A 24,418-nucleotide genomic window follows, 5' to 3' on the forward strand; every position below is an offset into this window, starting at 1 on the left:
GGCCCCTACAAGAAATATGGGGAAAAGATGTTCCAGGTAAAACCCCCTCAAAGGACAAGAGGGCACTGCCTCCGCCTGGAGAGACAAGGGGGCGCTGCCTCCGCCTGGAGAAAATAAGGTTCAATCTCCGGAGGCGACAAGCCTTCTTTACCATGAGAACTGTGAATCTGTGGAACAGTCTACCACAGGATCTGGTCACAACAAAAACAGTAGAGGGCTTCAAAACCGGCCTAGACAAGTTCTTAGACCAAAATAATATAGATGCATACGTATAGAACCTATCACCCCTCCCCCTTCCCTGTATCCATCCCCTCCTTGTTTGAACTTGATGGACATGTGTCTTTTTTCAACCGTATTGACTATGTAACTATGTAATATATATATATATATATATATATATATATATATATATATATATATATTGGCCAGACTAATGTTTTTTCAGGTGGTCATTAATCTACACAAGGAACTTTCAATAATGGGAGGCAAATAGCAGCATATCAGAAAGAAAGAGGTAAGCTTGCTAAATAAATGTATTTGAAAAAATATTTAGCTTAACAAGCCCTACACAATTAAAGGGGTATTCTGGAGTTTTTTTTTTTTTTTTTTAATTAACCAGCATCAGAATGTTACACATATTTGTAAATTACCTCTATGAAAAAAATAAAATGAATAATAATAATAATAATAATAATAATAATAATAATAATAATAATAATAATAATAATCATCAAGTCTTCCAGTACTTATCAGCTGCTTTATGCCTTGCATGAAGTGATGTATTATTTCCAGTAAGGTTTGGTCCTCTCTGCTGCCACCTCTGTCAACGCCAGGAACTGTAGAGTAGAAACCTCCTGTAGAAAACCTTTCCTGCTCTAGACAATTCCCGACACAGACAAAGGTGGCAGCAGGAATCTTTTTGAAACCAGTTTATTAAAAAAAAAAAAAAAAAAAAAAAAGATAAATAATAATAATAATAATAATAATAATAATAATAATAACAAAAATAATAACAATTATGATATCATTAATAATAATAATAATAATAATAATAATAATAGTAATAATAATTATAATTATTCCCTCTGGAATATCCCTTTAGCTAATGTTAGTTAGGCTGGGAAAACCTCTGTAATAAAATTGCAGTTAAAAATGTAATGTGGATGCAACACAATCGCAACACAGCCTTTTGAATCAAGATTAACATGTAGTGAAATGGGGTCAATTAAGGTTACTTAGCAAGGATTTCTTCTAAAATAGTTACATGTAAACTGTCAGCATTGTAAAAGTAATCTAAAAAAACCCTTAGTCAAGGCAGGTATGTGCTTTAATATCCTCTACGACCTGTCAGAAATAACATTCAACAAAAACAATGTCACATTGAGAAGCTATAAGACACTTATGAGAACATTCAGTTCCAGTACGAGACACCATTCGCTCCGAGCAGTCTGAATATCCTACCTGAAGTGCTCGACCTTTCCGGCCTGTTAAACCTATGTCAGAAAATACAGCGGTAAAGAAATAACACTGATACAACAGCTTACCGACATTAGCAATAACTAAATTTACAGTCCAGGATATATAGTAACAGACAGGTATTGACTCGCACCTCCCGGCAATAGATTTACTTATTTTTTTTTTTTTTTTCATGGCTGAATGATGTTACCGTCACAAATCAGTTCTTAAATCGCTGAAGCTGATGAAATATCAAAGCTGCGTGTCATCCCTCGAGTCTTGCCTGCTTGTGTTGCAAAAGCTGCTTTTCCGGCTCGATGCATTGGCTGGAACATATGACAGTGGATCCGGTCTAATCAGGTAGCTATAAATGACAGAAATAAACATTTTTTTTTTTTTTTTTAATAAATATTTGGAATTTATTGTCGTAGGACAACAAACAAATCCTGATTCATTTGCTTTACAGAGCAGAAAAACCTGGTTAGTCGGGTGTAGCTGTGAAAAGTCAGGTGTTTTCTTATAGCCGATACTGTTTTTAGGAAAACGCAAGGAAATAAATATTTATTCCACTAAAATTTTAGGCGCCGTCAGGACCTTTTTACAGGGGCAAATAGATCAGGGGCAAGTGAGCAAGTGAGCTCATTAGAGAAAGGCTATGTTCACACTACATAAGAATGGACTCTGATCGCAATGGAATCAGCGTCCGTTCTTTACTGCAGGGGCGGCATTGTATTGAAATCAATGTAATGCTGCCTGCTGTGTTTGCATATCGTTATGTTAATGCCCGTTCTTTAGAATGGGCGTTAGAATAATGTACCTGCCTATTATTTCCGGATGCTGTCGAGTAAACAGCAACTGGAAATAACAGCTGCTCACACAATGTAATGTGCGGCTCTGGCCACACATTATATTGAAGTGAATGGTTAATCGATTTGCAGGCACACTCAATGGTGCCCACAAATCAATGTTAAAAAAGAACGTTCCTACAGTTGATACAGAGGTATCAGCTGCAGGAACGTCCTAAATGCAGCCTGGCGGACGGCAGTTTAATAGCGTCTGTTGCTATGCAATGGACACTGTTGAACGTAGTGTGATCCCTGGATCGTTCGTGAGGCCTATCCGCTTACATAGGAAGGTGTGTGGGCGACTACCAATGATTTTAAAGCAAATCCGGTTGCATGTTGTAGAGGTCCTTACATCATATCCAATTCAGGGGTCGCCCTTTCTCCTGGTGCCAGTATTTTGAAGAAAAACTGCTTTTATTGGCACAGGGTGGGGAAGTCAATCTGTGCTTCCATGCTCTAGGCCATGCCAGATTGACTACCGCCGCAGCAATAAAAGTACTTTTTCTTACCAGCACCAGGAGAAAGGACGACCCTTTGTACCAGATGCAGCGTGAAGACCTCTACAATGTGGTACCAGCAGTTTGGGGGCAGCTACACGCAGGTACAGATTCCCTTTAATGTCTACACCTTAGTGTTGAGCAAACATGCTCAATTCTCGACCAAGCACCTCGTGGTATTTGGGCAAAGGTGGCCATACATCTTTAATAACTGACGGCCGAACAATCGTTCACTGTCAATTATATCTTCCGCCACAGTAACAATTTCATTTTTTCGTTCAAAATTTTGTATATTTCAGCTATTAAGGGGATGTGTAAATGAAATATACAAAAATTAGCAGGAAAAAAATGTACCTTGAAAGACCAGGGGGTATCTGGCTAAATGCTGGAGTCTCCCGTTGATTTTATTGGAATTCCTTACTCGAGTTGAGCACTCAAGCACTCAAACATTTTAGTGCTCGCTCGACACTAATAAACAACTAAATTTCTCCAATAACATAGATAAATATGAGATACGCCCACCCCTACTATTTCACTTATTTGAATTCATTAAAGGGGAACTATCAGCAGCTTAGACAAATCTAACCTGCTGATAGCTCCCTAGTGGGCATGGGACACTGAGAGTTAAGGTACTGTATGTATGTTACCTTCTCGGCACCGTTCTGTGTTGATAGCTGTGAAATCCTCTGCCGGTAAGCCGTTAGGAGCACTGGGGGTAGGGATATCACCCCAGAGCACTGATCCACTCCGCCCCCGGCCGGTGGATCGCCGACCCGTAGCCTGCCCCTTTTAATGATTATCAATGGAGAGGGGTGGCTATGGAAGGGCTGGATCAGTGCTCAGGGGTAGTTGACCCCCGGTAGACCATGAATATTATATCTTTATTTATTATTTATATTTATCTTCAGGAGTCTTACTCCTAGGATCTCCACCATTCAGCTGTTTGATGAGGTCACAGCAGTCTAGCCTCTTAGTATTAATAGTAGTAGTTACAGTACCTTGGCTGCATCTTTGTTTGTAGTGGCAAATGCCATACATTGTGTAGTAACTATGCAAGGTACTGCAGCCTTCTCCCATTCGAGTGAACCAGACAACTATGCAGTATCTACTACAAATTATATGGCATTTGCAAGCATGAATGGACTTGCAGTGGAGGTAAACATACAAGAGGCTAAATTTAAAAAGAAAGATAAGGTTGGACGCATTTTTATACTGAGATGAGTCATGTGTCAATTCTAAAAAGAAAACTAAACATGATACTCTGTCAGGAGTTGTTTATGGTATGCGTGTCCATCTCAGGCCACCCAGTGGTTGTGATGGGCGTTGCAGCCTGATGAGAATTTTGCTTACAATAATAGACTATGTTCACACAACTTAAGCACCGTACTAATCACGGCCGTTGTTGCAACGGCCGTGATTAGTACAGAATTTACGTTGTGCTGAGGGCTGTGGCGCTGCAAGAAACTGACATGCCGGTATTCAATGAATGGCAGCTGCAGAAAACCCTCAGTTCACACAATGGAACATGCACCTCCGGCTGCACACTCCATTGTGAGCAGCGGGGAATCCAAATGCGGGCGCGCACGCATGCGCACGCATCCGAATTCAGCAGCACCAAAGATCATCTGGACGATATTGCAGTACCGGCCTGGATGATCTTTTCTGACAATGGCCGTTCCGTGACCAGGCCAGGTCATGGAACTGCCGGTGTCTAGCATTGTGTGAACATAGCCTTATACTGAATTTATAACAGGGTGCCTTCACACATACCGTATAGCTGCGTATTTATCGCACAAAACTCACACGAAACTCGCATAAAACTCGCACAAAAGTAGCTGCGTTTTTTTGTGGTGTTAAACTCTCCTGTGAAAATCAAAACTCGCATGTAAAAATCGCACCAAACACGCAGCGAGAATACACATACATTGACTTTATAGCAATCAGTTTCACTGTGGATTTATGTGCAAGAAACTCGTAGCGATAAATACGCAGCGATACGGTGCGTGTGAAGGCACCCTAAAATTGGAATACTTAACAGGAAACTCCAGTCAAAATCTTTTTCTTTCAAATCAACTGGTTTCAGTTATAAAGATTTGTCATTTACTACTATTTAAAAATCTCGCCTTCCCATACTTATCAGCTGCTGTATGTCCTGCAGGAAATGTTGTTTTCTTTCCAGTCTGACACAGTGCTCTCTGCTGCCACCTCTGTCCGAGACAGGAACTGTCCAGAGTAGTAGCAAATCCCCATAGAAAAACTCTACTGGCCATGACAGTTCCTGTCTTGGACAGAGGTGTCAGCAAAGAGCGCTGTGTCACACTGCAGAAAAAAAAAAAAACACTTCCTGCAGGACATACAGCAGCTGATAAGTATGGTATGGGAAGATTAGGTTTTTAACAGAAGTAAATTACAAATCTACTTAACTTTCTGAAACCAGTTGATTTGAAAGAAAAAGATTTTTTTCTGGATAACCCCTTTAACATTTGCAACAATACAAGGGGGGACGCATGTCTTTTTCTAGACTCAGAGCCCAACTGTCAGTGTCTGCTGGCTGAGATCAATGAACACAACAAAAGCTGGACAGCTCCTCATGACTATTTCACAGGAATTGATTAGAACTTTTGTTTGCAGCAGGAGTATTACCACCGCTCTGTTACCTGTTATACCAGGTCATGTTTAATAGATGCAGCCACAGCACTACCTGACGCTACAGTGTATCTGCTTGTCAGTAAGTCAGGGAGTCAGCAGGGATTCCCATACACCAGAGCAGGTTGTGGGGAAGAGTCAGCTCACTTGGGGATTCAGTTTTCCAATGTCCATAGAAAAATAGACTAATATACTGATTACCTAATATACAGATTACCTCTTCACCTCACATCTCCTAACCTACAAGCAACTGAGCCCTCTGATTAGGGATGGTCCGAAACTGCCAAGGTTCGGGTTACCTAAGAACCCGAACGCTCGGCATCGGATTTCCCGCTGTTTGCCCGCTCCGTGCAGCAGGTGGATACAGCTGGAGGACCGCCTGGAAAACTGGGATACAGCCTATGGCTATGGCTGTATCCCAGTTTTCCAGGCGGTCCTCCCGCTGTAGGAGCCGCCAGACAGGCGGTCCTCCCGCTCCAGGCTCCACGGAGCCGCCAGACAGCGGGAATCATTTCCGAGAGTTTGAGTCCGTACGAACTCGAACTGAACTCAGTTCGGACCATCCCTACCTCTGATGTATGCCTCTTGCATATTGATGTCAATGACTGCCAAATATTATCTTGGTATTTTGACTTTAGGTGGGAATGGCTCTTTTTTTGTTGTTGTCTTTATTTTTTTTTATTTTTTTTGCGTTTTTGAGCTGAACAGAAGACATTCTATTAAACTCTATGGGAGAGAAACTCCACAGTTTGCAGGAGAAGCCAAACCCTCAACATGCTTCGCTTTGGATGTATCGCGTTTTGAGCAGCTTTTTTGCTCAACAACAACAAAAAGAAAAAAAGAAAAAAAAAAAAAAACATTTAAGACCATCATGTCACTCATCAGTCCTACTAATTAATAGCCCACCACTTTCAGGATTTATATAGAGGCAACATTTATCAACATATATCCTGGCATTCGCCAAATCTTCTGTAAAAGTGGTTGCCGAGTGTTGTATGCAGTTTGCCACTATTGTGTGAATAAATAACTTAAGCAGAAGATTTCATGAGTGCCGGGATTTCCTTGCTTCTACTATTTGTGCCTTTGCCAGGCACCACAACCAACCTGAGTGCCGACTGCTTTTTTTCCCTACATATATCCCAACACTTCTCAGCTACCCATCGGCCGTTGATGAAATCGACGCCAGCTAGGCTTTATGTCTGCATTCAGGGGTGACTAGTAGTAAATTTTGGCAAAGGAGGGGGACACGCCCCTTCACACCATGCCTCACCCCCTTGCCTATCCACCTAGTGAACTTTGTGCAGACCTGAATAACCACCATATTTGGCACCATTGATAAATTTTTATGTTTTATGTGTAATGCCGCAGGGAGCTACAGGACATTGTACTAAAGCTTAATCGGAAATATGAAACTGACAGATATTGAGAAATGGCCAAATTAGGTTCCCTCCTCCAAGCCGTAAAAAGCGTGCGGGAAAATATTCCCGTGAATGAAGCGCTCTATGTCAGGGCTGCAGATATAGCTTTCCTATAACCGCTGGACTATCAAACATGAAGAATATAAGCATATTGCAATTTGTGAAACAGCTATTAAAAATATTAAGGTGTCACATAGTTAGGAGCCGACCTCGCTTTCCACTTTACATTTTAATGGCTTTTAATTCACTCTGGCTTGAAATGCTCAGCCATGCTGAATAAGTGCTTTTTTAACAGCCGCTAGAGAACTGCACTTTGTAGAAGTGTTTAAATACTAACTCAGTCCTGAGAAAACTCTCCAGCGCTCAGGAAATAACTGTCAGCGCAGTCTGAATTAGCCGTAAATGATGACCCTGCCACCCATTTACATTGAGAACCAACAAACAGGTTAACATCCATCTGCTTGTAAACCCGCTGCTGGGGCATGGAGGGAGCGACAGTGTTCGCTGCATTAGGTCCATTTTTACCTTATTATAGTAAGGTACGTGAACAGCGAGGCAGAGATGACTATTCCAGGTGTACGGCAGTTTGGATCCAAATTATGGAGCTTTACCAAAGTTTTAGAGGAATGAAAACCGTCATTATGGAAATCATCTGCTATTCTCTACCGAGCCAAGAGCGTGACTAGTCAGCTGCATTCCCAAGAGCTTGTATTAGAAATATTCACTATTATTGATATTGGCCGATATTTATTAATACTGGTACTTAGGCTATGGGAGAACTAAATGGCACAGAAATGTATAAAGTATATTATAGTTTATTGAATGGGCACTGTTACTTTAAAAAAAGAAGAATTTTGACATGTCATTGAGACATAACCAATGTAGCAATGGAGTCCAGTAGCATCTAGTGATCCAACTGGCATCAGTATCTGGGATGTGTGCTAGGGGCCGAAAAAGATGAGCCCAACTCAAACATTAGTAATTTGAATACGGGGGGCTTAAAAAGTGGAATGCAGCCTTAGGGAGTCTGGAAAAACATGGATACAGCCACAGCCCATGGGCTGTATCCAACTTCTTAAGCCATGGGGTTCAGTCGTTCACAGTTTCTTCTTCTTTTTTCTTTGCTGATACTTACCTCCCACGATCCTCTTCCTACTATTCTCCTCAAGCACTAGTTCACAATAACAGCTGCCACAGGAGAAACAGTAACTATGGGCCCATATGATAACAGCGCAGACAGTACTTTTACGCATAATTGTATGGCACATGGACCTCCAAATTGCGGCTCTCCAGCTGTTGCAAAACCACAATTCCTATCATGCCCAGACAGCTTAAGCTTTGGATTTAGCTGCCCAGGCTTGATGGGAAATGTAGTATTGCAACAGCTTGAGGGTCGCAGTTTGGAGACCCATGGTATGGCATCTCTAGCATTCCTGTCTTCCCTGGACCAGATCCAAACATGAAATGTCTCAGTCATGATGACTATGTATTTTTTTTATAATATCACCTCATGCACCAGCCAATTTTTGAACACACTGATGGTTCCACATTTTGATATTCACCCATCTTGAGGCTAAAGTGCCCAACAGGATATTCCTCGTCACCCAAAGTGCCCTCATACCCCAACCCATTTTATCCTTGGCTCCATCCCCTGAGCCACTCCCCCCACCCCCACCCCCACACACACACCTTGCTTATAATTGATAGCCACAAAAACCGCTTACAATTTCTTGAAATAAGGTACGTCACTGACCCTGAGGCTAGGCCCTATTTGGTCCAATAGCTTCAATAGGTCTTCACCAGGTTAGAAAACTTATTTTTACATAATTTGTCAGACAATTTTGAGCTTTTAGAGAAAGCCCTCTGTTCCGGATCCTCAGCTCTTAGCAAGAGTGGAGAGCAGTTACAAAGAGTATTTCTCATTCTGGTGGATTTTTTTGTCCTGCTTTACACAGACAGTCCATTGACTTGTGCATTGTGCAATACTTCATTACTCCAGAGGGGGCACAGGACTTACCTACAGATTGCAGTTGAAGCCCAACACCCTGAACTTGACTCCCAGTGGCTGGAGAAGTTTAATGCAGCTCTAGGGAGTAGAGGAAAAGCTGGATACAGTAATAGGCCTATGTCTGTATCAATGTTTTCCTGGGAGCCTTAAGGCTGTATCCAACTTCTCCAGCCACTGGGAGTCAAATGCCGAATGTTCAGGTTTAACTGAATGCAAAGGTTTAGCAAGTTTGCTCAACACTATTTCTTATGTCTTACACAGTAATATAGCTAATGCAGTTGAATAAAGACACATGTCCATCAAGTTCAACCAAGGAAGGGGTGGATGGAGGGAAGGGGGGTTGGATGGACAAATTCTACATTCTATGAATATGCATTTATGTTATTTTGGTCTAAGAACTTGCCTAAGCCTGTTGTGAAGCCTCCACTGTTTTTGCTGTGACCAGATCTGATTTGCCTCTTCCACAGACACACTGTTCTCATGATGGAGACATCTTGTTTCCTCCGAAGAGTGAACCTTTTTTCTCCAGGCGGAGGCAGTGCCCCCTTGTCTTTCAAGGGGATTTTACCCGGAACATTGTTTCCCCATATTTCTCATAGTGGCCATTTATATATTAAAATTAAATCAATCATATCTCCCCTTATACGTCTCTTCTAGAGACTAAACAAATCTACCTCCTTTCATCTTTCCTCAAGCCTTGTAATACTGCTACACCGAGCACTCTGTAGACACTGTGTAGCTGGGTTGACCCATAGTCTTATCCTAGCTTCACTTGACTCCAATTTCTTAAAGTACAACTACACATCCTTAAAGCAAAAACCTCCACAGGGTAAAATCTACATCCCAACCACTTCCCGTATTCTCAACCTTCATTGCTGCGTCCCATATGTCTCTCCTCGATCCATTGACCCCGTTCCCATATAGTGCCCATGTTTACGTAATATAATGTGTTATTCTTTTGTTACTGAGCTTACATCTAGTCACAAGCAATGATTACTACACGACTCCGCGGCGCAAGAATCAGGCAGCCCCATGTGTAATGCCGACTCCATACAAACCAGGAATATAAGCCACATTGTACGGCTCCGCTTCTCTGTTACTCAGGAGACAGTAAGAACTGCAACAAATGTGCAGAAAGCTGGATGGCATTGAGTGAAGGGCTGCATATAAAAAAAAAAGGGATATAGAGTGGATGAGATCTCTGAGCTCTCGTCTCTCGACTTACACAACATCATTCAGTTCCAATCTGGTGTCTGGGGAAGGATTGATGAGGATGTAGGACAGGGTGTTCTGTTGATCATTCATTTCATCTAGGGGAGAAAAAAACAAAAGGCAAGATTATTCCCAGAAATGCTCTGCAATTTCACTAGGTGTCACGGGAAAGCAATACATTTAAAGAAAGAAACACAGTTAAAATAGGCTTAAAGAACCATTGACCATGTGGAAGATTTCATCCCTGGAAAACAGCAAGAATTTTGTTACCAAAATGGGTGAACGACACAAAGTATTATTTATTATATTACGGGGATAAGGTGCCGTTCCTGTGCAGTTAGCAGTGTAATCCTCGGTCCGGAGCACTGTTAGGAGCACTGCTCCGCCCCCAGAGTACTGATCCGCCTCCTTCTTGATTATGATTAGAAGGAGTGGGCTTGCGTGATGGGGGCGGGGCAGTGCTCCAGACCAAGGATTACAGAGCACGGGAACAGGAAAACGATAAGAGAAATACCTTCCTCCTTGGCGCCCCAATTCATCCAACATGCTTATAGTTCCCCTTTAAGTCAAGTTTTTATGTTAAACATATTTTTTAAGAAATATGATGATTTTTTTCCCCCCATGATTTTTATTTTTCATTTTCTATCTATATTATTAAAAAAAATAATCCTGAAATCTTGCAGTTTTCACCACTTGGTCTAAAATTAAGCTATTCCTGTTATGTCTGTACAGCGTGTACAGTGACAGGTGACACCAGTACATAGATAGCACCAGTATTCGACAATAGCAGATCCCTATAGAATAACCTCTTCATAGGTCACAGAGTATGCTTAATAATGTTTCACATTCATCACAAGGGGACAGACTTTTTCTATTGGCATCTATGTCCATGAGGCTTGTTGTAAAGCATGTCACTAAATGTTCTTATAAAAAAAACTTAGGCAAGATGGAAGCACCTATAACAATGTATAAAAGTGAAATAAAATCAATTATAGTCAGAAAAAAAAAAAAAAAGATTACATGTTTTAGTGTTTGACTGTAATCAATAAAAAATGTAGGCAACACATTCCCTTTAAGTTTCAGATGGTGCTGATAAATATTCAAAGGTTTTTTATAGGGCTTACACCTTCCTGACCTTCCTGGTTACATCGCTGCCCAACAGCATAATCAAAATATACACGTAAATAATAAAAGACCAATCAGATCATCAGAAGATCTATAAAATACTGCTTCTACAGTGCTAGAACTTATATACTTTTCAACTCCAGCAAGTTTAATTCAAACAGAACGTAGACAAATCTGAAATGTAAAATTCAGAAATGGCTGGGGACAAGTATTCCTCCTAGGTTTCTGTTATGGCTGCGATGACAACCCATACCATTGGTCCCCTCTCTTCTAGTCTTCCCCTCACAGTGGACACTGCAACCCACATGCCCTGGCTCAACTGCTTACAGGTCTCTACTCCCTGTCTGTTTCAGAATGTTCATATAAGTAGCCAGTCTTGTCATGGTTCCCTTGTTGGAGCTTCTGTGTCCTTACCCCCAATTAATCTGCCCCAGTTCCATTCCTGCCCATGCTTCTGTCCATTTTTACTTTCCCTACTGCTGTCCTGACCTGCGCCTGTCTACTCTCCTGCACCTCACCCACCACCGCTAGCTAGCCAAACCAGGGGTAGCTAACTTGTGGTCACCTGCCGCAGCAACCCCAACTTTTAGTTCTAGTGTAGACCAGCGGCTCCTTAGACTCCACTCCCTGGTGCGGTTTAGTCGGTTGTCATGGTTAGAGATTAGCGAACCGGTTTGGCCGGTATGGGATTCGGGTCGGATTTTCCCAAAAGTCAGAGTCCGGTCGGATTCGGATTTTTGGAAGTCCGCTCCAAATTTTTAGCCACCATTTTAGAAAGCAGGAAGTGTTCCGGGCGGGAAAAGCTCTTTCCCATGATGCCCGGAACACTTCCAACCAGCAGGGATGTTGCACTAGCCCACCCCCTGTGTCATGTCAGTATAGCTTTAAGACAAGCGGCCTCCATGTTGACTATTGCTGCTCCTGTACTGGCCTCAAATGACTATTGCTGGACCTCCACTGGCCTCCAATGACTACTGCTGCTCCTTCACTGCGAGCGAATTTTCGGTCAACCTCATTTAGTTCATTAAAACAGCCAAACTATAGTAGCTACAATACTGGGACTATTACAGAAGGACGAATTTGTTAAAGCATGTTGTTGAAGCGTCACAAATCGGAAAATCACAATTTAAAAACAATGTCAATCAGCCAGTCAATCATCCAATCTACACCATTCCTCTCCTCTGTGTCCCATATCCCTCTGTTAGTCTCTCCCTGCTCTGCTGTAACTGCCTGCTGCCATCCTGCTCTCTCCTCCACACACAGCCGACTCATATAGAGGGGGAGGTGCTGACATCACAGAGGGGCCTGCAGCTGATTGGACGGGCAGTAGGGATTATGGTTAATCCCTTTCTCCCACCCAGTGACGCTCCAGACAGCATGTGCAGCCGCCATTTTGTTTCTTAGCTAACTTCCTTAAAAAATCAGCGTGAATTTGCTTGGCAAAACAAAGCGAATTGTCAGCATGATTCACCGCGAATCTTGATTCGCCAGATTCGCTTTGCTCATCACTATTTGTAAATGCCTTTTTTTTCCGATACCCCCCCCCCCTCCCAAACACAGCATGATGTAGGAGTAGTGTTTTGCACAGAGCCTTTCCTTTATATTCCCCCTATAGGACCTGTCATTGGCTGCTGCTGGGTAAAGGAGAAGGCAAGGAAAGTGAAACGGTTAATAGTATAATTGAAGTCTCAGTTTTACAGCTGTGAATGATATTACCTGTGGTAGCCAATTTTCTGAAAGAACTCTCCCACATGTTGTTTACTCCGTGGTGAATAATTTGTAGTCTATGTTTATGCTAGGCAGGATGGATTTCATATTACAGATGCCCTGAGGTTACTCAGTAAAAAAAATAAAAAAAAAATAGACAAAATGAGACAGAATTGATAGGCCTTTTGTCATAGCGAGTGAGGAAAAACTGGAGTTGAGGGAAAATGCGCCATTAAATGACTGAAACTGAACGTACAAGAGGAATATGCATGTACAAACCATTGTATGGAGGAGATGATCTCTGTGTTATTTTGACTTTCTATTGCCTATCAAAATAGAAATTCCCAAACATTTGTGATCAGTTTTATAACAGCAAATAAAAACAATAAAAAAAAAAAAAAAAGAGAGAGAACAACAAAGAGAGATGAGCGCTGAATTCACAAAGCAATAATATATACTGGCGCGGAGCCGTTTGCTGCAATCAACACTCGTATTTTGATTGTAAATGTAAAGTCAATAAGTCAATGCGGAAAAATACGACCTGTCTGCTATTAAATTACCTCACCGTGTGACTAGGATTTCTCTAACTTTTTTTTATTGGACACAGAAATATAAAATGTGATCTGAGGACATTGTATGAATGTGAATTAGGGGCTCGTACACATAGCAGAGCCCAGTGCAAATAGAGCTGTATAACCCCTGTGTTGTGCTGGATGTAAAAACCACTGTGCAAAAATACTGCAGAGACACCATCATATGTTCCTCAACATCAGTGAACTAGCCAGACCTTCTACTGAGAAGGAACAACCAAGCCAAGGGAAAAAGACCTTGACTGGAGAACCCCCTTGGCTTGGCTGTTCCTTCCTGGTAGAAGGTCTGGCTGGTTCACTGAGGTTGCGAAACACGTGATGCTGACAGCAGCTCCCTATGTGCCTCATAGAGCTAAAACCAGCTTCCCCTCCTCCAGGCTGGGCTGCCCTGCTCTGTGGTGAGCCTGTCCATAAGATGGCCAACATAGATGAGCATGTGACCATGCCCAGCAACCCAGTGTCCTCCATAGATATATATGGTGGTGGACACTGGGGGGGCGGGGCATAGTAACATGCTCCTCCATGTCGCCATCTTATGGACATAATCAACACAGAGCAGGACAGCCCAGCCTGGAGGAGTGGATACTGATATTAGCTCTATGAAGTACACAGAAAGCTGCTGTCAGTATACAGTATATAGTGGGTACACTTACTAATACTGTACACTGAACTATTTCACTATAGAGTGGCCAAACCTTTTTAAAATTTCAACCAAAACAAAGGGGCAGAAATAATTTTCCTGGTGTTTTCCACTAAGCAAGAGCGGCAACATCCTCCTTCTTTGTTCGAGGGCTGCCCAAACTCCATGGTGTACACTGTGCATTGCATAATACAATTTATATAGTAGACATTGTCACAACATTACACATCAGGAACAGGTATAACAGGGGACAGTGCACGAGTTAACCGTCTCATTTTTGTAAGGTGACAAATTCAGGTGACTTTAAGGGGTATTCTGATAAAAAAAAAAAATACTTACATTCCTTTAACCCCCTCCCGCCGCTCCACAGTTAATTAACGTTGCTGCAGCCTATGCCTGATGCTGCAGCGACGTTAATTTACACTGGAGTTGAACCCGTGTCATCCGCGGCGGGTCTCGGCTATCAGTGATAGTTGGAGACCCGCTGCAACTCTCAGCACCGGAGCTGTGCTCTGGTGCTAAAAGTTAACCCTATAGATACTGCGGTCAGCACGACCGCAGCATCTATAGGGCTCCTGACAGAAAATTCTCCCTCTACCGAGGGAGAATTCTCTGCCGGTGTCCATCGGGGCTCTGCGAAGTGATCGTAGAGCCCTGATGGTGGACATGGAAACCGGATGCCTCAGGCTTCTGATTTCCTAACTACAGAGGCTGGCAAGGGAGGGAAGGGAGGGCGCGTGACGGGCACACAGCCGTGAGCTCTGCCTCCTCCCCTCTCTCCCCTGACGCTGTGACAAGATTGTAACAGCAGCAGGAGACAGAGGAGAGGGAGCAGATATACGGACATCAGCTTATGGGATCATTATGATCCCATAAGCTGATGTCCAAAAACGACCTGGGTATTGAGGCATCAATGACCCCAGGTCGCAAAAGGGTTAATAAAGTTATATAATTTTATATCTATTTAACATACCTTTAATAAAGATATTTTTTTCTTCCATTAAATGGCAGCAGTAAAGGGTGACACTGCAACGGTTGAATGGTGCTAGGACAAGAATCAGTCTCAGGGGCGGAATAGAAATCAAGTAGTTGTCAATCAAAAGGCAGGGAAGGTTAAAACGTAGCAGAGGGGAAGTTTTGGAGAATAGATGGGCGGTACTTAGCTGAGCTCTTGCAGCCAGGAGAACACCCCCAGGCAGTTTCACCTAATTTTCCATTGGCTTAGTTTAGTATGTAAAATACTGATGGAGGCAAAGTAGCAAATAGAGATCCAATCATCCATAGCATACATGCCATAGAAATAATGCAATACATACAGCTTTAGGCTGGGTTCACACTACGTATATTTCAGTCAGTATTGTGGTCCTCATATTGCAACCAAAACCAGGAGTGGATTAAAAACACAGAAAGGATCTGTTCACACAATATTGAAATTGAGTGGATGGCCGCCATATAACAGTAAATAACGACAATTATTTCAATATAACAGCCGTTGTTTTAAAATAACAGCAAATATTTGCCATTAAATGGCGGCTATCCACTCAATTTCAACATTGTGTGAACAGAGCCTTTCTATGTTTTTAATCCACTCCTGGTTTTGGTTGCAGTATGAGGACCACAATACTGACTGAAATATACGTAGTGTGAACCCAGCCTAAATTGGAACGAGGGGTCCAAACACATAACAAACACAAACTTTACATCTACCATAATTCCTACATTCTTCTGGCAGTCACCTAAATTTAGGTTCTCCCTTCAAACAGCCAGATGGAACAATCTCCCATACTATTTTACCGTACATCACTTGAGCGGCTTTTTAACATCAGACATGACAATCTCTGGCTTACATGTGGTTCCTCGGCTATAAAAAACCCGATTCATAAAGCTCCCGATAAACAGCTCTCGCACATGTCATTTCCAGAGGCGGTTTGGAACCTTATAATCTGCACTGCAAGGAGTGCGGGAGATTTGTGTGTGTTAAGTGGCTTTAGCCGTTGCCAATGCTAATCTATGAGCTTGTTGGCTTACCTCTCCATGGCTAAGCTTTTGTCGTTTCTAAAATGTCCACAATAACAATAACAGCTCTTGAGGGACGAAATTATGGGAAATTAATTTGTTGGACAGATGGCATCCAATGACAGTGACATGTTAAGTCACTGAGCTCCTTAGTGCGGCCCCCTCTGCTAACAACATTTGTCTGTTGTGGTTGCATGGCTCTATGTGTGTTATAATACAAGTTAAAGGAAGTTTTCCCTGGCTGTTAATAGTAAAGTCGAGTAAACATTACATTATTGACCTGATGTGAATACGGCCATGCTTGATGCCACAAATGACTGAAAAATGTATCCCTACATACTCTCTACATAAATGGTGACTAAACTTTTTAACAAACTTTGAAAAACTCAGTAATATAAGCTTCTGATGCACATGCAGCCTGTCTCTCCTGCATGTGTAACTTAGTAAGTTTCCATTAACGGTACGAGATAAATGGGAGGCAGATGTGGGGAGTCTGTCTGATGATAGTTGGAACCATGTCCTTGAACTAACTACCATAGTGTCTCTGAGTAAATTGCAAAGACTCTTGAATAGAGATGAGCGAACCTGGAGCATGCTCGAGTCCATCCGAACCCGATTGTTCGGCATTTGATTAGCGGTGGCTGCTGAAGTAGGATAAAGCCCTAAGGCTATGTGGAAAACATGTATCAGTCATTGGCTGTATCCATGTTTTCCAGACAACCTTAGAGCTTTATCCAACTTCAGCAGCCCCCGCTAATCAAATGCCGATCGTTCGGGTTCGGATGGAACCCGAACCCGGTTCGCTCATCTCTACTCTTGAAATTATTTTTACAACACTCAGTCTATAAGACTACACATAGTCCATAAGAATTGGCGAATGGACCACATCGGAGTGCAAGGTACAACTTGGAGAACACTACCTTATTGCATATGTTATGGAGATGTTGCCAGGGGACATAATAATTAAATTGTATGGATTTACCATTCCTATAGAACCGAAGGTCTGCTTACTTGGGTTATTAGAACTCCCTAGTGTGAAGAACAATGCTGTGATAGCTATCCAAAGATTGCTGAAGCAGGCCATCGCGGCCAGCTGGATTCAGGCAGACCTCCCCACAGTGCAAGAATTCATTGCCAACATTTTTACTTGTTCTTGGTGGTACGGAGGGTACTACTGATTTACAGCATATATTTTTACAGCAAACAATAATATTTGCCTATATTGCTCATAAGAGAACATTTTTCTTCATGTTTCTCTTACTGAGATCTGTGGTATTGGACCATTTTTTAGCAATAAGAAGATTGTTCTTATAGGATGTGGCGATGAGAGCCGGAGGCTACAATACTCCTTTAGGCTAGGTTCAGACTATGTAACTGTGCGGCTGTATTTGCGGCTGTAATTGTGCGGCGGTATTTTTGGTGGTTCATGCGTACGCTGGAAAGTATACGATATACGGCTGCACAGTGCACACTATGTAAGAATATACGGCCCTATCGTAAACGGACCCGTAAAAAATGAACAAGACCATTGTTTGCGGCTGGAAATGCGGCCGTGGATTGACAGGCGGTCCGTACGGAGTACTTCAAAAATAGCCGGCAATGATGCCGAATGCCGATGCCTCTAATAGTTAATATATTAAATTAATAAAACACATTTTCTTTGTAATAAAGTCCCTTTCGTTGTTCAATAATTTAATTCTAATGAATCCATCGTTTTGCAATTAAATATACTGTTAAAATAAATATATATATAAATAAATGTATTTTTATATATATATATTTATTTTTGACAGTATATTTAATTGCACAATGATGGATTCGTTAGAATTAAATTATTAAACAACGAAACTGATTTTATTTCAACGAAAATGTGTTTTATTAATTAAATATTAATTAGTACAGGAAGCTCCAGTAAGCCGTTAATTCATTTTGCCGGCAATAGAGCATTCTGTACTAATCATCACTTTACTTTAATTAAAACATCAAATGTTTCTTCTAATTATGTTATCACAATAGCATTATTAGAAGAAACATTTAGAATTATATGTGCGCTCAGCTGATTGGCTGATCAGCTGAGCGCACATATAAAGAGCCGGTCCGCAGTACAGTCACTTCATTGTGCTGTGGACCAGCGAAGAGGACACATGGGGGTGAGTATAGAGCTCTCCCCACCCCCTCCCCAGCACTGCACCCCTCCCAGTAAGGAAGGGGGGGTCACTTAACCCCTTCCTTGCTGGGATGGGTGCAGTCTGACATCAGTCTGGCCCCCAAGGGGTTAAGGGAGATGCAATACATCCTCCCTTAACCCCTTGGGGGCCAGACTGTAAGCAGCGATCTGTAAAGATGCTGCATACTGTAAGGTGCACAACACCGCTCACAATGATGGGTGTTGTGCTCCTGTTTGTGTGTTTTTTGTGTGTTTCTCCCTTTTTGTTTTTCAGATATCGGTAATCTGGGGATTAAGTCGGATTCCGTGGACTACGTCGATGACCAGCGGTTGTTTGTTGTTTTTTTTTAATAAAATGGTCAATGAGGGGTGTGGGGGTGTTTTTATTTGAATAAAAAAAATTTTTAACTTGTGTCTTGTCTTTATTTCTTTACTTTATAGACTTAGTAGTGGAAGCCGTCTAATAGACGGAATCCATTACTAAGTTGGGGCCTAGTGTTAGCCGGTATAAAATGGCGAACACTAACTCCCTATTATTACCCCAGTACCCAATGCCACCAGGGGTACTGGGAAGAGCCGGGTGCCAATGGTCCCGGAGCGTCAAAATTGGCGCTCCTGGCCCGGCGGCAGCAGGCTGGTAAGATTTAGGCTGGGGAGGGCCTAAACCAATGGCTCTTCCCACCCTGGTGTTACCAGGCTGCTGTCGTTTGGTTTTTAACCCGGCTGGTTATAAAAATAGGGGGGACCCTATGCATTTTTTTTAATTATTTATTTATTTAAAAAAAAAAAAAGCATAGGGTCCCCCCTATTTTTATAACCAGCCGGGTTAAAAACCAAACGACAGCAGCCTGGTAACACCAGGGTGGGAAGAGCCATTGGTTTAGGCCCTCCCCAGCCTAAATCTTACCAGCCTGCTGCCGCTTGGTCCAGGAGCGCCAATTTTGACGCTCCGGGACCACTGGCACCCGGCTCTTCCCAGTACCCCTGGTGGCATTGGGTACTGGGGTAATAATAGGGGGTTAGTGTTAGCCATTTTATAGGACCCAACTTAGTAATGGATTCCGTCTATTAGACGGCTTCCACTACTAAGTCTATAAAGTAAAGAAATAAAGACAAGACACAAGCTAAAAAAAATTTTTATTCAAATAAAAACACCCCCACACCCCTCATTGACCATTTTATTAAAAAAAAAACAACAAACAACCGCTGGTCATCGACGTAGTCCACGGAATCCGACGTAATCCCCAGGATACTGATATCTGAAAAACAAAAAGGGAGAAACACACAAAAAACACACAAACAGGAGCACAACACCCATCATTGTGAGCGGTGTTGTGCACCTTACAGTATGCAGCATCTTTACAGATCGCTGCTTACAGTCTGGCCCCCAAGGGGTTAAGGGAGGATGTATTGCATCCCCCTTAACCCCTTGGGGGCCAGACTGATGTCAGACTGCACCCATCCCAGCAAGGAAGGGGTTAAGTGACCCCCCTTCCTTGCTGGGAGGGGTGCAGTGCTGGGGAGGGGGTGGGGAGAGCTCTATACTCACCCCGATGTGTCCTCTTCGCTGGTGACTTCATTGTGCTGCGGACCCGCTAATTATATGTGCGCTCAGCCAATCAGCCAATCAGCTGAGGGCACATATAATTCTAAATGTTTCTTCTAATAATGCTATTGTGATAACATAATTAGAAGAAACATTTGATGTCTTCATTAAAGTAAAGTGATGATTAGTACAGAATGCTCTTTTGCCGGCAATATGAATTAACGGCTTATAGAGCTTCCTGTACTAATTAATATTTAATTAATAAAACACATTTTCGTTGAAATAAAATCAGTTTCGTTGTTTAATAATTTAATTCTAACGAATCCATCATTGTGCAATTAAATATACTGTCAAAAATAAATATATATATATATAAACATACATTTATTTATATATATATTTATTTTAACAGTATATTTAATTGCAAAACGATGGATTCATTAGAATTAAATTATTGAACAACGAAAGGGACTTTATTACAAAGAAAATGTGTTTTATTAATTTAATATATTAACTATTAGAGGCATCGGCATTCGGCATCATTGCCGGCTATTTTTGAAGTACTCCGTACATTTTCGTTGAAATAAAATCAGTTTCGTTGTTCTTTAATTTAATTCTAACGAATCCATCATTGTGCAATTAAATATACTGTCAAAAAATAAATATATATATAAATATACATTTAATATATATATAAATATACATTTATTTATATATATTTATTTTAACAGTATATTTAATTGCAAAATGATGGATTCGTTAGAATTAAATTATTGAACAATGAAAGGGACTTTATTACAACGAAAATGTGTTTTATTAATTCAATATATTACTCATGAGAGGCATCGGCATTACTGCAGAGGATCGCAAACCCTGGTAATAGCAATTCATGTAAACCAGGGGTGGGGAACCTTTTCCATGTCGAGGGCCGGTCGGGCATTAATAAAATCATTCGAGGGCCGCATATCGTGTGCGGCAGTTAGTAGCGTGGGTTTGCAGCACCCGGGGCAAGGCAAAGTATTGTTCCCCTAGTGCCCCTGCTATTGTAGTTAACCCCCAGTGATGCCCCTGCTATTGTAGTGAACCCCCCAGTGATGCCCCTTGTAGCCTAGTTAACCCCCAAGTCATGTCCCTGGAAGCCTAGTTAACCCCCCCAGTGATGCCTCTGGTAGGCCTAGTTAACCCCCATCAGTCATGTCCCTGGTAGTCTAGTTAACCCACATCAGGCATGTCCCTGGTGACCTAGTTAACCCCCATCAGGCATGTCCCTGGTAGCCTAGTTAACCCCCATCAGGCATGTCCCTGGTGGCCTAGTTAACCCCCATCAGGCATGTCCCTGGTGGCCTAGTTAACCCCCATCAGGCATGTCCCTGGTGGCCTAGTTAACCCCCATCAGGCATGTCCCTGGTGGCCTAGTTAACCCCCATCAGGCATGTCCCTGGTGGCCTAGTTAACCCCCATCAGGCATGTCCCTGGTGGCCTAGTTAACCCCCATCAGGCATGTCCCTGGTGGCCTAGTTAACCCCCATCAGGCATGTCCCTGGTGGCCTAGTTAACCCCCCAGGCATGTCCCTGGTAGCCTAGTTAACCCCCAAATAAAAAAAATAAACATCCCACTCACCTTACCTCCGCTCCCACGCTGTCCATATCCTCTTGCTGGTCTTCTCCTGCAGGCGGCGCGCGATGAAATGACGTCATCGCGCGCGGCCCGCAGGAGACTGAAGACACGCGCCGCTCTGCTGGGGAAGAAGCCGTCATAGACAGCATCCTCCTGTGTCCGGCAGCTGTCACAGGATGCTGTGTATGCCGGCTCCTTCCTCCTCCAGAGCGGCGCGCATCACAGGGGAGCTGCGGGCCGCGGGCCGCATTGGGAGGTCTCAGGGGCCGGATGCGGCCCGCGGGCCGGAGGTTCCCCACCCCTGATGTAAACGGTTTCCCTGCTTTCCCAGATGCATTCCAGAGGTGTTTGCATCACTTTCTTAAGATTTTATTTGTTATTTTTAGTTGAACCAGATTTCCAAGTAAATGACCGTATGTTTTCAGCCGCATGTCTATTTTTTCCCACGGCCGTAGTTTCATCCGCACATTTACAGCCGCATAAAAAATACAGCTACAGTTACATAGTGTGAACCTAGCCTTAAAGGGGTTATCCAGCGCTACAAAAAATGGCCACTTTTCCCCCTACTCTTGTCTCCAGTTCAGGTGTGGTTTGCAATTAATCTCCATTTACCTCAATGGAACTGAGTTTACAAAACCCCACCCAATCTGGAGACAACAGTAGGGAGAAAGTGGACGTGTTTTTGTAGCGCTGGATAACCCCTTTAATCATTGTAGCTAACTTTAAGCAGCCGTGAGTCCAGTTGCTGACCAAAATTGTCAGGGAATCTCAAGTGCTCGTGGCTAATGCTACGTTTACACGGAACAATAATTGGCCCGATCGTACGATTAACGATGTCGGAGTAACGTTTTGTTTTTTTGTCATAACGATCAGCGTTTAGACGGTACTATATATCGTACAGAAAAATCGTTTTGCGATCACGCGCCCGCAGCCAGGCCCGCCCGCAGGGGTGAACACTCCTTATGGTGGTAAATACTTTCAATCAAATTATTTTAGGAGTGATTTTATGAGGATTTGTTGGCCAACAAAAGATTGTTATAATTGTGATCTTTCGGGATTCAATAGATCCCTTCGTCAGACAATTTTATTAAAATCAAATTGGGTGAATACTCAAAACAGGCAAGTTAAAAAAAAAAAGTTATATCTAAAAAAAATTCACCCAATACTTGTTCATAGATAGAACTTAGACCAAAAATGGGCAAAAAATTCCACTATTCACTTAAAAATAGGCACAAAGCCTTTGATAAATGTCCCCCTTAGTGTTATAATGTGTGCAAAGTATATCTATTCACATCTATTGCCAACATTAATGCAATATTTGTATAGGCCATACATATGGATAGTATAAATTATTAGAAATTAACCCCCCTTTAGTTACTGGGACAATAAATGAAGGTCGTGCGGACTGTGTCTCCTGAATGCACTCTGATGTGATCCACACTTGTGATGCACCATTGTTTTTCCCCGTTCTGGTTCACTTTGAGAGAGTGAAAGGATAGGAGTGCGCCCAGAGCACAGTATTACCATACCCACCCCCACCCTCCCGGTCTGTTTACAGCCACTGAAAAGTGGTTGGGAAGCTGAAAGCAGCCAAAGTGTGGTTGCTGCACAAATGGCATAGCCCTGTAAGACATGCTATTCATGTAACATCACATTAGATGCACAGCATTGCTCATGCTGTTTGGGCAACTCCAATAAAAGTTAAAGGGAGCTAGGTAAATTGTAATATAGTTGGAGGGTATCGGGAGGCCATCTCTCTGAAATGGGATGCATAGCACATATTAATTTACCTCCTAAAAAGAACAGTAGGCAGCCATGTGCACCATAGAAACATAGAAGATTGTCGGCAGAAAAAGACCACTGGGTCCATCTAGTCTGTCCTTTTAGTATTTTCTCTGTCCCTGATTACTATAGAGGAGCTTAGACTCCTGTCAAAATTACAGATGCTCCTGCTCCTCTACATAGATTCTTAGTGTCCTACATTAGTGTGTCATAGAAATTACATACAGTACACTGCGTATACTGTGTGTTTGCTGCTCAGTGATTACTCTGGGGGATATTTATTAAGTCCGGTGTTTTTTGCGCCAGGCTTAAAAACGTCCTCACAGCACAGACAGTTCGCACATTCATATAGAGGCGCACAGAGTCACCAGTGTGTAAAAAATGATGAATTCAGAGGACTCAGAGTCCGCACCTCCCATTCCGATCCCACCACACCCTCTCCCTGCCTCCCTTACGCAACGAGCGTAAAATGGCCAGATGTAAAAACATTTTTGCAAAACAGGCGATGGCGAATTCATTTATTTGCATCTGCCCATTTTACGACAAAAAAAAATAAAATAAAAAAAACTTTCTCTGTGACTGTAATCAGACTATAATGTGAGCAGCAGGCATAAAATGTATACCAGACGCAGGGGCTCCTTTCTTTGACAGGGATCCCTGCTCTGGTACATAATTGCCTGAAATGAATTCCAATAAATTGGGAAAAATATTAAAACAAAAAAAGTTTGAACACATGCTTACACTTAAAAAAAAAAAAAAGTAAAAGATAAGAAGGATACGTTGCATTTGTAAAGCTTTACTGGAAAAGAAAACTATTATGAGATGGTTAGGAAAGCATTTATCCCTATCTACTATGCTTAGACATGCACAGGACGTACTAAAGAAGCAAAGAGATTTAAAGAATAGTAAAACCACCAGGAAATGCTTGATATGTACCGAGTAGTCCCGAGTACAGCCGAGCATAGAATGCAGGGTTTATGGTCTAAGCATTACTACAAATAACTCCGGGAAGAATTGTATGTGTGGGCAGAGCGCAGCTAAGAGAAAACCACATTTATCATCTAATCACTTGGTTTATTTGCTGTCTTGTAGAACCGCCATTTGTCTTCCTTTTTAATAAAGTAGAGTGCAGTATATTTATCACGC

General features: G+C 42.3%; 1 protein-coding gene across 5 annotated transcripts in view; it reads right to left on the bottom strand.

Annotated features, from left to right (window-relative positions):
* Nucleotides 1–1,089: 1,089 nt before the first annotated feature.
* Nucleotides 1,090–24,418, bottom strand: part of KCNT2 (potassium sodium-activated channel subfamily T member 2) — a 389,104-nt gene continuing 365,775 nt past the window's right edge. For all 5 annotated transcript variants that reach the window (XM_069968986.1, XM_069968985.1, XM_069968983.1 and 2 more), the window contains 2 exons: nucleotides 10,095–10,179; nucleotides 1,090–1,819 (listed from right to left, as the gene is read on the bottom strand). In XM_069968986.1, the coding sequence (XP_069825087.1) occupies nucleotides 1,708–1,819; nucleotides 10,095–10,179 (197 nt within the window). In that variant the 3' untranslated portion in view covers nucleotides 1,090–1,707. The remainder of the gene's footprint in view (nucleotides 1,820–10,094; nucleotides 10,180–24,418) is intronic.

This window comes from Dendropsophus ebraccatus, chromosome 4 (assembly GCF_027789765.1).
Source record: "Dendropsophus ebraccatus isolate aDenEbr1 chromosome 4, aDenEbr1.pat, whole genome shotgun sequence".
Classification (NCBI taxonomy): domain Eukaryota; kingdom Metazoa; phylum Chordata; class Amphibia; order Anura; family Hylidae; genus Dendropsophus; species Dendropsophus ebraccatus.